This window comes from Thunnus maccoyii, chromosome 18 (genome assembly GCF_910596095.1).
Source record: "Thunnus maccoyii chromosome 18, fThuMac1.1, whole genome shotgun sequence".
Taxonomy (NCBI): Eukaryota; Metazoa; Chordata; class Actinopteri; order Scombriformes; family Scombridae; genus Thunnus; species Thunnus maccoyii.
Genome location: NC_056550.1, coordinates 10,971,654 through 10,985,443, shown reverse-complemented (window position 1 = coordinate 10,985,443; position 13,790 = coordinate 10,971,654). Strand labels below are relative to the sequence as shown.

The 13,790-nt window shown below is 38.9% G+C and overlaps 1 protein-coding gene across 3 annotated transcripts in view; it reads right to left on the bottom strand.

The window, feature by feature from the left end:
• Nucleotides 1–7,092: 7,092 nt before the first annotated feature.
• LOC121884998 (alpha-1,6-mannosylglycoprotein 6-beta-N-acetylglucosaminyltransferase B) overlaps nucleotides 7,093–13,790 on the bottom strand; it is a 63,883-nt gene continuing 57,185 nt past the window's right edge. For all 3 annotated transcript variants that reach the window (XM_042394155.1, XM_042394154.1, XM_042394156.1), the window contains 3 exons: nucleotides 13,666–13,740; nucleotides 8,437–8,708; nucleotides 7,093–7,785 (listed from right to left, as the gene is read on the bottom strand). In XM_042394155.1, coding sequence (XP_042250089.1) covers nucleotides 7,587–7,785; nucleotides 8,437–8,708; nucleotides 13,666–13,740 — 546 coding nt within the window. In that variant the 3' untranslated portion in view covers nucleotides 7,093–7,586. The remainder of the gene's footprint in view (nucleotides 7,786–8,436; nucleotides 8,709–13,665; nucleotides 13,741–13,790) is intronic.

Below are 13,790 nucleotides of genomic sequence, written 5' to 3'. Positions count from 1 at the left end.
ATAGTGTGTGTCTGTATCTATTGGTTCTTCTCTGAGGGTGTGTAGCTGAAAAATCAGCATGAACCTTTATGATTCGATATTTGCTCTGTTGCGCTGCCCCCTTAAACCTACCTGTAATGCCCCCGGTTCAGTTTAAATGAAACTGACTTCACTGCGGTAGACAGGAGAGCCTTATCATACACCAGCAGAGCTCTCTGTAAGTGGTGAGCAATCTGTTACCGCAGGTGCTACATACACATCCAATTCTGCAAAAACAGGCACGCAGACCCCAAGTTTCCATTACACTTATTCACTTTGTTAAGTGCAATCGAAATATTAGCTGCAGTGGCTGTTGTAGCTGAAGTGGTTTCTGCAGTCGCCTCGAGTGGCTTTTAATTGACAGCAGAGTTTGATCATAGTCCAACATGGGGAATGCAAAAAACACAAACTGAAGAGTGAAACAAACAAAATGTTCAAACAAGCCAATTCATTTGCATAATGAGCAAGAATGCAATTACAATAAAGTGTTTTCACAGAATAAATGATATGAAAACAAAAGTTATCAGTTATCTTTAATGACTGTTGAACTATACCTTTTTGTCTGTGATAAGAAAGCTGAAAACAGGCAGAGATAGAGGAGAGAAAATAGAGAAATTAGGTAGCAGACAGAGACAAATGATCACTTTCTCCACATAATTTCTGAGCTATGTACAGTATATGTGACTACATAGCTTTATGGTGGGACTGCCACAATTCTATCATTATAACTAATAAAGCTGCAACATTTATTTGTAAAATCTGTCCAGGACACACATCACTAACCTGGTGCACCACAGTTTATATCAAATTGACTAATATTTCTTCCACTCTGCAGTTCTTTAGTCATAACAGACGCACTCCATTAAGTTAAGTCTATGAGTGTCAATTTTTCAGACAGCTATTTTTATGAAGAAAGGCATTCACATACAGTATGCACACACACACAGAGCGGGGCACAGAGTCATTATAAGTGATGCATTTATCTTTGTGGGAGGTGGTGGTGGGTCAGTGTGAGCCGAAGGCATTGAGTCTTCACTCTGTCATCCATACTAAATAGCCAAAGAGACATGAGCGAGTGTCACAAACCAGGTCGCACGGCCATTACAAAAGAGGGAGACGCACACAGCCAAGCCAATTGACAAACTATTGAGAAGGGAATAACATAATAAACTTAATATAAGAAACTTAACTAACAGTGGTGTGTGTAATCAGTAAGATCAGCAGTGTAGGTGAGTACGTGAGTGAAGAAGTGTCTAGGTGCAATGTTGTGTAGTGCAGTAACACAACCAAAAACCAAAGGGGTGTCTCAGGGAGGACAGCACACAGCAATTGAGCTCCGAGAGGGTTTTTGAAGGAGCATTGGCACACAGGGCCCCAGGTGTTGCCAGTGTTGCTGATGAAACTCTGCCATACCAGCCTGGTCTCTTCAATCGCGTACAAATAACACAACTTTACTTACCACTTACTTACCCTACCACTTTCAAATTGTGTGCAGTGCATACACCAAAGTCCAATTTTGTGTCCAGATGACATGCCAATCCTTCCCAGGGAAGTGACATCAATATAATGTGACTTTATTTTATTTTATAAGATGATTTTTGGCTTAACAGGAGGAGGTGGGTTGGGTGGATGGCTAGATAATAAGTTGGCAAAAGCAGCAGGAGATCACTGTTCAAGACCACCAACCGGACATCCTCAATTATGACATTTACATGCACAAAAGATTTTTGCCCTTATTCTGAAAAAGGCAGCATTCCTACTAAGCTGCTTACATGGCTAATGAAAATGAATATTCCACTAATATTCCAGTTTACATGCAGAGGGTTTTCTGGGTTTCCCTCTGCTCCAGTGGGAGCTGCTGCCTGATATTTATGAGTGATATTGATATGACTGATACTATAAATTTATAGTTACAGGCACATCCAGTACCTAGGTTGTCCCATGATGTTTACTACACTGCTGAGTGTTTTTGGTGTATCACATCGAGTCGTTGCCGTCAGTCAGGATAATAACCAATCCCCTCCGCCCCCATTGTGGAGGAGGCACGCTCTGCTTTTCCAGCCTGCACTGAACAGCTCTCTGTTCTCCTCTCATTCCTCTCCTCTGACTGCCTTCCTGCTCCAGTATATGTAATTTCGCTTGTGCAGGGATAAACAGGCAAGAGAGTGTGTTGCAAACTAGGGTAAAAACCCCAAGTGAGACGCATATTCCAAATGCGCTGCATACAAGTCCAAAGAATGCTCCTGAAACCAGAATAATACTGGCATATCCCACGTCTTAATTGGAAAATTATTAATGATTAATATGGAATAAGACCTAATTCAGAATATCCATACAGAATATGCTGCTTACATGACCCATATCAAATTCAAAATATGTAATATTCAGACTAGTAGTGGAATATTAGTGTGCATGTAAACGTACCCATTGTCACGTTGGGCATTTTAACCCTAACCCTAACCCAATAACAGACAGGGCAGAGAGGGTCGTCACACAAGCAAGAGAAAGAACTGATTAAAAGGAAGTATCAAATATATATCTGTAATCAGAGGGTAATCAGTCATGGAGAGGTTTTCAATATCTACAAATAATAATAATAAAATTACAAATATGATATGAGCAGACAGTTAACCTCCATTGAGGAGATTAGTTTTAGAAAGAGACAGAAGCGCCCATGCTTCCAGAAGAAGCAGAGACAAGGAAAGAAAAGGAGTTGAGCAGACTAAAGGGAGCAGAGAGGGCATCGGTGAGGAGGTGAGGTAGGAGGAATGAAGATGTCTGCTGTTTGTGGAGAAGAGTGATTAAACTTGGTCTGTGTGACCTCTCTCTTTAGAAAAGGTGGACTGTCACACTATGAATCATACTGTGTCATTGCCACTGTCTAATTGACTAGAAAACACATTCACAGTGTTGCAGCAGTTACAGCTCAGAGAAGCAAAACATGAATGCTTACATACTGAGTTTTCTCCATCGCTAACAAGTCATGGTCAAAACATCATAAATATATCATTCATTTGTGTAAATATGACATGCTTTCAGTTATTATTCTGCTAAAATCAGACTTTGTTAAAGTATCATCATGAGGCTTCTTTTCATAGTTTGGGCCATCATTTCTATTAGTTATGATAACATCATGTTCACCAAAGTAATCACTAAGATCTGTGAACATGACAACATCACTACAATGGAGTCTGACTGAGCAGGCAGACAATCAGACAGATATTAAACAAGCCAATAACCAGTTTTAAAAAACATACAAACAATCTAAACCATTTTTTGGAGGTAAACTCAAAAATGAGCACATCTGAAATGTGTTTCCACATGAGTACTGTAGGTCAAAGATGAAGCAGAACATTGGTAGATGTTTACAGTTCTCCTCCAAATACTTAAAGTTTGGCTAAACTCGGGGTGTTTCTTGTCCTGTTTGACTTCAGCATCATTTATACCCTGGTGAGTTCAAAGTTATTATTATAGATGATTGGAGTGATGGTCAAAAACTGTGAAAATAAGAACCAGGTTGTAATAAACCAGAATTATTCTTTGAGATGTAATAAAAACATTTTGTTAGATGTGACATTTTGTTAGATTTTGTGAGATGTGTCACATCCCTCATCAAAAAGAAAACTGTCAGTGCAAACTTCGTTTTCAGTTTTGATTCTTAAAAAGGAATTTCTTACTCACTTCTGTTCTTTACACTTGTACACAGGTTATATCAGGCACAAAGGAAGTGTATGACAACATTTAGTGGAGTATGTTTAGGTTAAGGGGATATAGATGCTACTCCGCAGGCACCTGTGAGTTTGACAGTTAGTGAAAGACATCAACTACCAACTGGCAGAGACCAGGCACAGTAGGTCTAGCCTGATGCTGTTGCTGTGACTTTCAAAACAAAAAAAACTTTCATTAGCTTTATACCTCCAGGCTAGGTAATGGCCAGCACATATCCCAATAAACCAACAGGATCAAGTTGCTTAAGGCAAGCATGTGACATGTGTGCGCACACAGAGCCTGTCCTGTGAGCATTCATTTGTGTAATACTGTTATCTCTTGGCCAGCTAGTGGGATAAAAGAGGTCCGTAATAAAGTTCTCTTCTGCTTCAGTTCACTTTGTTACCTGAAATAGTCACTGCTGAGCTCTGAGCTTGCAGGCAGTATTACTGGCACACAAAGTCCAAGACTGATGCACAGCAGGGTGTTGAGTATCTGTCTGAGGTTGAAGTCAACAGGTTGTGAAGACAAAACACCTGCCAAAGGAGCACACTTTATCTGCAGGATGTAAAAAGCATCATTATGTGGTTCTGCTATATCTAAAACTGGCAGCACCACTATGACAATTCATTCTTGCCAGGAAATTAATGAAACTTTTTCAGCAGTGAAAAGCTCAAAGAGAAGCGAGCTTTTTGCTCTGCGGAGCTGAATAGAAAAGTACTTAACTGTGGGCGCAGCGCTGTAGGTTTAGCTCAAAAGAAAAATATAATTTAAGAAATGGTATGTTTATATTCCATTTTTTTTCTTTTATAAGTTTAAGTCTCAGAGGTTTTCGTTTCAACACCTGAATTCTCACCATAAAAGGAAGCAAAGCAGCAGCAATGAGATTCAAAGCCTTCCCGACTACACATACAGTATATTCTTTTTCCTTTGGTTTCTGAGGATCAAGAAAAAGTTCAATGTTAGTTCAGAGATTATAAATTGAAGAGGAGAAATGGGCACATTGTGAAATGGTCCCTTCTATCAGTCAAAGAGACACTACAGCACTGTCATTAAATGAAAACTGGGAAATTCTAACTGTCTTTTGAGGAAGTCTCATTAAAATCCTCTTATCTTAGTGAAGGGTTTCGGCTTCATTGGAGCAGCAGCTCAGATGATGATGACTTTAGTGACATTGCAGCCAATCTGCACATGCTATAATGTCTATTCGTAAAGGTGATTTAAAATAGCTTCGAATATTCAACCTCACTTTTATTCGTAAAGCTCACACAAACAAAACGAATATACCATATACCTGAAAAGATTAAGTCATAAAATGTATCTGTATACAGTATTTTTCTGTGCTCTTTGTGAAGAGCTCTGCGTGATGGTATACTTCATCTGCAATGATAAAAATATACAGTGAAAATATATGAATCTGTAAATTGAGTTTAAAGTTGAGTCGAGATGCCACACAAGTGCCACTAAAATCTTACTGTAATTAGGAAAACAAGAACATACCCAATTAGGAAAGAGCACAATTCATGATCAGGTATATAAATTTAAAATAACATGAATGAATATTGTGAATGAACTAAATTGAAGAAAGCTGTTTAGCGCCACACACTGTACATTTCATTCATTTACTCCCTACTGATGTTACTGGCAGACATGAACATGATTGGCGTTTATTTATGAATATATTAGTCATATACAATATGGTACAAGATGGTCTTCTATTTTGTTTGTTTTTTTGGGAATTCATTATTGAACAAAATATCTTTCATCATTGTACTGTCTGTTACTGTCTACCATAAGTCCTGCTGCCTGAAGAACACACAACAACAAGAAGAACACATAGCAAAATTGAAATTCAGAAAGCAAAGACTGTACAAGCAGAGTGGACAACAGGAGCAACATTGAATCTTTACCTTCTTAGGTATGTTAGCAAAATATTTAAAGATAATACGGTAGAAAATCAAAATTTGCTTTTTTCAGTTTGCCTTTCATTATGTGACACTTGATAATGGGTGGGCACCACACTGCAGAACATTTACTCAAGAATTGTACAATTCTGAGGTACTTTACTTTAATGCTGCTTTATACTTCATCTTGATTCATACAATCAATGGGAAATACTGAGATTTGTTTTACTCCACTAGATAGATATTAGACAGCTAAACAGTAGTTCTTAGATACTTTTCAGATTAAGATTTCACATTAAAATTATAAATTGTATTATTAAAGATTTATACAGTTATTTCCAACCTTTTTGGCTGTGGCCCCCTTTAAAAACACACAAAAGCACTCGTGGCTTCGTGACACATATCAGATGTCTATGAGTTGTTAGCAGATGCAATAAAGAAAGATTTCCCCTCAGAACTTCTCAGATGGTTTCTTCCAAATAACAGTTTCAAAAAGCAATATTTCATAAAAAAAAACAGCAAAGATTTAAGTTAAAAAAAAACATATAACTTTGTGTGTCTGAACTTTTGTTTTTTCCTCTTGCCAACCCCAGTACTCATCTCACAACTCCTCAGATCTATCTTGCGACCCCGAGGGGGGGTCCAATCCCTTGCTCGGGAACTTAATTATAAAGGAGTTAAAAGTAGCTTTACCTTGAGCAGCTACAACAGTAAAATGCTGCTTATATGCTGATATATCAGTATTAAAAACCCACAACAGTCACGGGGGTCATTTTTCTGCATACTTTCAATACCTCAATTATATTTTGCTGATGATATTTTGTAATTACAAGTACAACAATATTATGGCACCTTATTCATGAGTGATACACCAAAATAATATTGTGATTTGGCAAGTTGAGGAAGCTGTGATTCTATGTGCTGCTGCCACACATACATACACCCATCAGTTGCTGTAATACTGCAGCTCATCTCTTATTGTCTCTTTATAGGAGGTTCATGTCTGCCTCTGTAATTTTCGCCAATAGTTCTGCTGTTAAAAGGATGTATATTTTTATCTAGAAAAGATGACACAATGTGGGTTTCTGTAAGGCCTGGACTCTGGAGTATAAATGCTGCTGAAGAATATTGTATTATATACAAACAAATATCTTCTTCAGTTAGAGCTAAGGGGGAGTCAAAAAATACCTCTGGCAACCCAAACACTATTGTGATCTTGTATCCAAAGACTGCTTTATAAACTAATGAGTCTGAGCCAGAAGTATTTGCATATAAATCACAGACTGAAAGAAGTAATTAGAATATTTCCCCACACTTGCCTGTGTGAAATTGACCATGAAAGATTGATGATATCTCCTAATTTAATTGAGTCCTACTTTATAAAAGGCAATGAATTATAATAATTTCCACCCATGTCCTGTTATAAATGATGGCAACATCCTTCTTTTTTTTCCCTGTATTTTATTAAACAACACTTATATACAAATATATTCATTACAGGACATGTAAAATAGTACATCTCAACATGGTGTAAATGGCTTTGGGTGCATCTAGTACAAATGTCCAAACTCCACTATGATACTGTAGGAATTCACACAACACTGGGTAAACACTTGTGAAACTGAGGCATGAGGCTTGATTACTCATGACTTCTTTACTAATCTAACTGATCCAATAAATGATACATTTCATTTACACTTGTGTAACGACTGTGGTCCTAATGCAGCCATGTAAACCTTTAAAATGAGGCTTCAAACACACCAGATTCAAAGTACAATCATGCAGTTCCCTGAGAGGTATTACCACCTTACCTACTTTGGCATGATGTGAAGGATTTTGCACAATGGCACTGAGTCCCAGGTCAGAGAGGTTTTACTATAGACTCTCCTCATCAAAGAGAGTCTCCTGGGATAGCCTGGATTTTGCTCCGTTGTCCATCCAGGGGCTGTCCTACGGTCATAGGCAGTCTTTGCACAGTGCCACCTGGCCGTTACGATAGTCTCTACAGGGGCAAAGGCGCTGGTATTTGGCGCTGGAGCCGGCACAGCTGAACAGCAGCGGGTCCTGCTGCAGGGCACATTCAGCATGTTCAGCTGAGAAGGCAGGGAAGAGGTGGTTCATCTCTGACTCCACTCCCTCACACTGGAATTCCAGCCTTGGAAGCAAAGACAGAAGAGGAGGACTAAGTTTATAATATATCAATAAATATCTTGGAATAATTATACCAATCCAGTATTCCTATTAATTTATTTTTCAAGTTTAAAGGGTATTAATTATATTTAATATTAATGTTAGCAGGAACGCCAGAGGGCATGAGTGATTATTCCACTAATATATTTAATATTAATGTTACAGTGTTGCCTCTAGGACCTCAGGAGTGAAGGGGAATAAAAGAGGGAAAGGGTGAGCTAGTGTCTTCTTCTGTGCTTTGTGCTGCTGCATAATTTTGAAACCTACAAGTGCGAATGAGGCGTGACACTGTGTGGAGAGAAAGTTAGTCAAGTTTATTGTTTGTAGGATTAATATTCTTGAGATGCATCATCTCCTCTAGACAATGCTGTGTGGCTGGAAAATAGAGGAGTACTAATTTCTTTATTATGTTTACTGTAATCACTCAAGTGCTCGTGTTTAGTTAAAGGAGACTCTTCTCATAAAAAAACTCATACCTTACAATTCTGTTACATTATGTAACAGAGTGACAATGTTGCTATAATGCAGTGTTATTCTGCCATATGAAAAGCTAAAAATGTGCAGGGCCAAACTTTGTGCACAGTCATTTTATAAATGATCCAAACAGACATCTTACGCGCTGAAGGCCTCCTTAATGTTGATGAAACGATACAGGGCTGGTTCGCAGATTAGTCCGGCATTCTGGCATGCCTTCACACATGACTGGCCCTCCAGCGAAGCCAAAAGCCGCAGTGCACTAAGGGGAGGCCAGGATGTGTAGGAGGTGGCATTGGGGGCCCAGCTTAGGATGCTGGAGTTGGGCAGGAGGATGAAAGGGCTGGGAGGGCTGCTCAGCCAAATCCTAGAGGAGTTCACCGGAGGAAACGGAGCTTCAGGAGAACAAAAGTCCTGCAGGTGCAAAGATGAAATGACCCTGAACAGCAATACTTTCTGTGTTATATTGCAAACACTTTGACCTGTCAGTTAAAATAAACAGTACCTGTATGCTCCACAACAGAGCAGTGACAAATGACACATTTAGCCGAGCAACACATATAACTTCTGGATAGCTGACACAGGAAATAATAAAAAACTATTACAATATAAAGGTGCTTATCAGAGCTGACAAGTACTCATCAATCTTCCAGGAAATGATATGAATGCAGTTATGCCACCCAATAACAAATGAGGCTTCGATGCAGAATTATGCTCTGGTGAGAGCTCTGATTAGATTCCCCCTCCAGCTGGGGCTATTCATAAGACCTAGGTAATAACATTTCTCTGACATGTCCCTCTGGCCTCCAGACCCGTTTATTAAACAGGCTCATAGTGCCCACAGGCAATAACTAGGCTTCCGATCTCGCCATCTCTCTCGTCCTTCCACTCCTAAACAGAAACATCCGTGATCCAAACACACACACACACACACACACACACACACACACACACACGCACGCGCATAACACACACCGCTCATCAAAAATATAAGGGGGTATGGAAAGAGGTGAGGTGTGTGGAGACGCTACCATTTGTAATTATATTATTTTTACTCAACCAAACAGCTTATGTATAAATGTGCATGTATTTGGATTTAAATCTACAGCTTGAATTCCCTGACTTCTTAGGTTTTATTCTTCCTTGCAGTCACTGTGATTGTTGAGATGGTACATGTATTCAAACACAGACCCTCTTGAGACAGATTAAAATCGTGTGTATGTGTTAAATCTTTATGTGATTATAGCAATTTTCAAATGATTCTGATTGCATAAGTGTGTGTTTATGGAAAAACGAGACAGTCAGCCCCAGACTCAAGTCAGAAATTTTACAATCCTACTCATAGAGGACATAAAAGAAAATTTGAAACAAACCGGGGTCTTATTTCTATTTTTGTTGATTTGATAATATTTTACTCAACAACTTAGTTGCTGAGATATGGGGATTGCCCATCTGTACTCCACTCTACTGTATTGATGTTGTTGCATCCCCAGATCTCAGCAATTAAATTTTGTGTCAAAATTAATAACACTAACAGCTAAAACTATAAAAAAAAGACACAGGGTTTGAAAATCTGCAATTTTCCTTTCATGTAAACATAACCTGGTTTCCAGCGCCAGTGAATCATATTTCTGGCTTTATTTACTGAGTCCTGGCATTACCCCACTTGGACTAAGTTATTTAATATCACTGCTTGTTCCAACAGACTCAGAAATGTTAAATCAATCATAGAAACACACACACACTTGTCTTACCAAAATCTCATGCTGCAAGGGAATGCAGTCTTCATTTACATCTAAGAACCCCATGAACCCTTAGAAGAAACTGTCCTCACTCACTAATGTCTTTTAATAATAAAAAATAATTACTCTCCCCCTTATAGTTAGCCTCTTTCCTCTTTATATGTAGGAATAAATTCCACCTGGTTCTTTCCTTAAATAAGAAATGTCAAGTAGTTTTTCAGATGAATGTTTTCTCCATAATTATAGGGATACAATTAAACAAAACAGATATCTAAAGGTGTGAAATGCATATTTGTGCACTGCTGCATGTGTGATCACACAATCATACAGTCTAAGCTTTCAGGAGAAGAGACTGAGCTGCCATAAGAGGATATTGTAACCTATATGTAATATGAGGGGTCACCGTGGACGGAGACGAGAAGAAGCCACGGTGGGAGATAACGAGGATGAGAGATATAGTCAGAGCGAGTAGAAAAAAGAGCGTCTGACTTGAGAAGTTAGAAATAAAATTGGAAAAGTCTGAAATGGGGAAAGAGGAGGTTAGAAAAGTGGAGAGAAAGAAAAGAAAAGGAGAGGAGTCTGATTGGGAGTCTGACCTTGTACACGCCAGATGGGCAGTCACAGTCAGTCAAGGCACACTGAGTGTGTAGTGCGTGGTGTGTGTGTGTGTGTGTGTGTGTGTGCATTTCTGACAGTGAGGGAAAGATAGTGTCAGAGCAGAGCAGAGGCTAACACATTTCCTAAACCTGCCGCCGCCAGACACTATACCGACTGTCACAACATGATAGATGCGCCAGAGGACGACAACATCTGTAAATACGGTACAGTATATAAATGGGTGTTTTATTCTGTTTGGAAGTAGGAAATCTGCTTATACCGGACATAATGACAACATATTTTGATTACTGTTTAATTCCCATTTTGATGTGTGTAAAGTGTTGGATAACAAGCCCATTTTTATGTATGAACTTTCATCACTGTCCTCGAGGAGCATCACTGAGAAAAATTAATCACCGTGTTAGTCTATTAAGCTTGCAGCTGGCATCTGCGAGGGATTTAATAGCTGACCCAGGCAGTGTAGCTGAGGAATAAATGTTGTGGCTGTGCAAATAAGAAACCCCAGAAAGGGAACTCCTTAAATGGAATTTCAGCATATCAATTGAATTGAACATGTGAAAAACTTTGTTTAAATTGCTCCAAACACACATGGAAATGAACACAGTCACCACCACTGTATCAGTCGACACATTCAATTCATAGTATGACACATACTGTTTGTAGAAGAAATGTATCTGTTCTAAGAGATGGACAACTGACAAATAACTAAAAAGGCTTCAGAAACACTTAAGAAAATGGTTTTGGTGTTGTTGCTCTCACAAACAAGGATAGAAAAAGCAACAGCAAGCTCCTCCAAATCAGTTCAGGCTTCAGAGAGCAGCCAATTAATTCCCCTCTCCTGTCAACAAAGAAGCTGAGACAACTCAGGATGGACTAACCTGATGAGCAGAGGTGAATATCCTAGTCCTTAAATATTATGCTTCCTTCCCCCATTCATATTCCGTCCTTGTATTGTAGGAGAGCCAGGAGCGACCCGGGTGTCCAACCAGTTGCACCACAAAAACCACATTCAAATTATATTGAATGCAAATTAGTTGCATTTATCAGCTATAAACTATGATATGTGCCAGAAATCTGAGAGAACTAATAGTTTTAAAAAGCTCAAATAATCTCTGGCGAAACTGCAGTTTCATCAGTCACAAATTATATAAGTGAATACTTGTTGCTCAACACCTGAAGGCTTCAAAGATGGCTCTGAAAAATGTGCAGCTTCCTCTACTACAGCGACCCAAAAAAACACTCAAACCAAAGAAACTCTTCAAACCACTGCTGTTGTGTAATCCACTCTGCTGCCCTTCTGTATACTCAGTATATTCCAGACACTTGTGTTTTCCCCAAAATAGGCCAGAACCAAGCGGGTATTTCTGGATCTAAAAAGTGACACCAATGCAGAAGTGCCTTAAACCTGCATTCTCTCTAATGGCCATCAGGGGGTGCCTCCACTGGCTCCAAAAAGAAGTCTGTTAGTATTGAAATCTATGAGAAAATTACCCTACTTTTCACTTGATTTATTACCTCAGTAAACACTTTCCTAATGAGTTTATAGTCCCAATGGCGAGTTTCAAGTCTTCTTCAATACAGCATGATGTTCATTTTGTAAATTATGTTCCCATTTAATCTAAATTTGATGATAAAGCAGGGTATGCTTTAGGGCGTGGCTTAGTTGTGATTGACAAGTTGCTACCACGGTGACGACATTGGTTAGGTAACGTAAACATGGCGTAACCCCAGATTCACAAAGTATAGGTGTAGCCATAGCCGTCGCTTTTTCAGTGCGTTTTCAGTTCATGAAAGTTAATTGTAACATTTTGGTCGCCTAAAAAAGTCTTATTCAGGATTGGGTTGTACTAAAAGACCCTTTAAGGAGTCAAATGTTAAGTTTTTGCGGTAAGTACATTTCCTTTTAATGGTTCCTTTTTAATGTTTTTCGATAGCAAAAATTAGCATTGGCATTTGCATTATTACAGTTGACCATAGATTGTAAATGCACTGTGCTAACCAAGCTAGCAGCTAGTGTCAGGGTCAGCTCCACCCTCTCGTCCAAATATGGTCACTTCTCATCACTTCTGGCTCCAAAAATCCAACATGGCGATGGTTAAAATGGCAAACTTGAGGCTTCAAAACGGGAGTCAACAAACCAATGGGTGACGTCATGGTGGCTACGTCCATTATTTTTTACAATCAATGGCCATAACGTAGCTAAAATACACAGTTCCCATTTACTGCTTGTAATTTAGTTGTTTACATTTGTAGCATGCAACTATGTTAGCTTGTATTGGTTGCAAACTACAAGTGCAAGGAATACTTCAAAAGGGAATTAAGGAATAATCAGACGAATCAGAAGGTTGGTGGTGCGATCCCCGGCTTGTCCAGTCCAAATGTCAAAGGGTCCTTGGGCAAGACACTAAACCCCAAATTGTGTGTGTGTGAATGGGTGAGTGAGTATTAGAAACATTGTAAAGCATTATATTGCTCCCAATGAGCAGGTTGGCACCTTGCATGGCAGCCTCTGCTATCAGTGTATGACTGTGTGTGTGAATGGGTGAATGTTGACATGTGTTGTAAAGTGCTTTGAGTGGTCAGTAGACTAAAAAAGCTCTATATAAATGCAGTCCATTTACCATATATCTAACTGTATATTCTTCATATATATGATCTTGTTTTTCCTTTTTAATTTCTTCTTTAGTGCTACTTTCCTAACTTTGTTCTACTTTATTGCCAAATGCATTCTTTAATTCTACTCTAATTTAAATTATTTTAATATTTGTAAATACTTTGTCTATGCGTGTAGTGTGCAGGGAGCTACAACTGCATTTTATTGTGCAGTCTCGCATTGTATGACAATTAAAATGAACCTTGAACATTCAACCCTAAAATTATTATTAACACAAGTTGACAGGCAACATATGCTTCAACAGATACTGCATCCAATTATTATTGGACTGTCTATTATAGTATTACAACCCCAAAAGCATCTTTGCCTGATGATTTGGTTGAGTTTTGAGACTCACCTGGTTCTGGATGTAAGCATGAACTCTTTCAAGCATCCCCTCACAGGTGTACTCATAGGGCAAGAATGGCTCCACCTGCACACACAGATGTGCAAACAGATGAAGAAACAGTGGGGGAGTGTGTG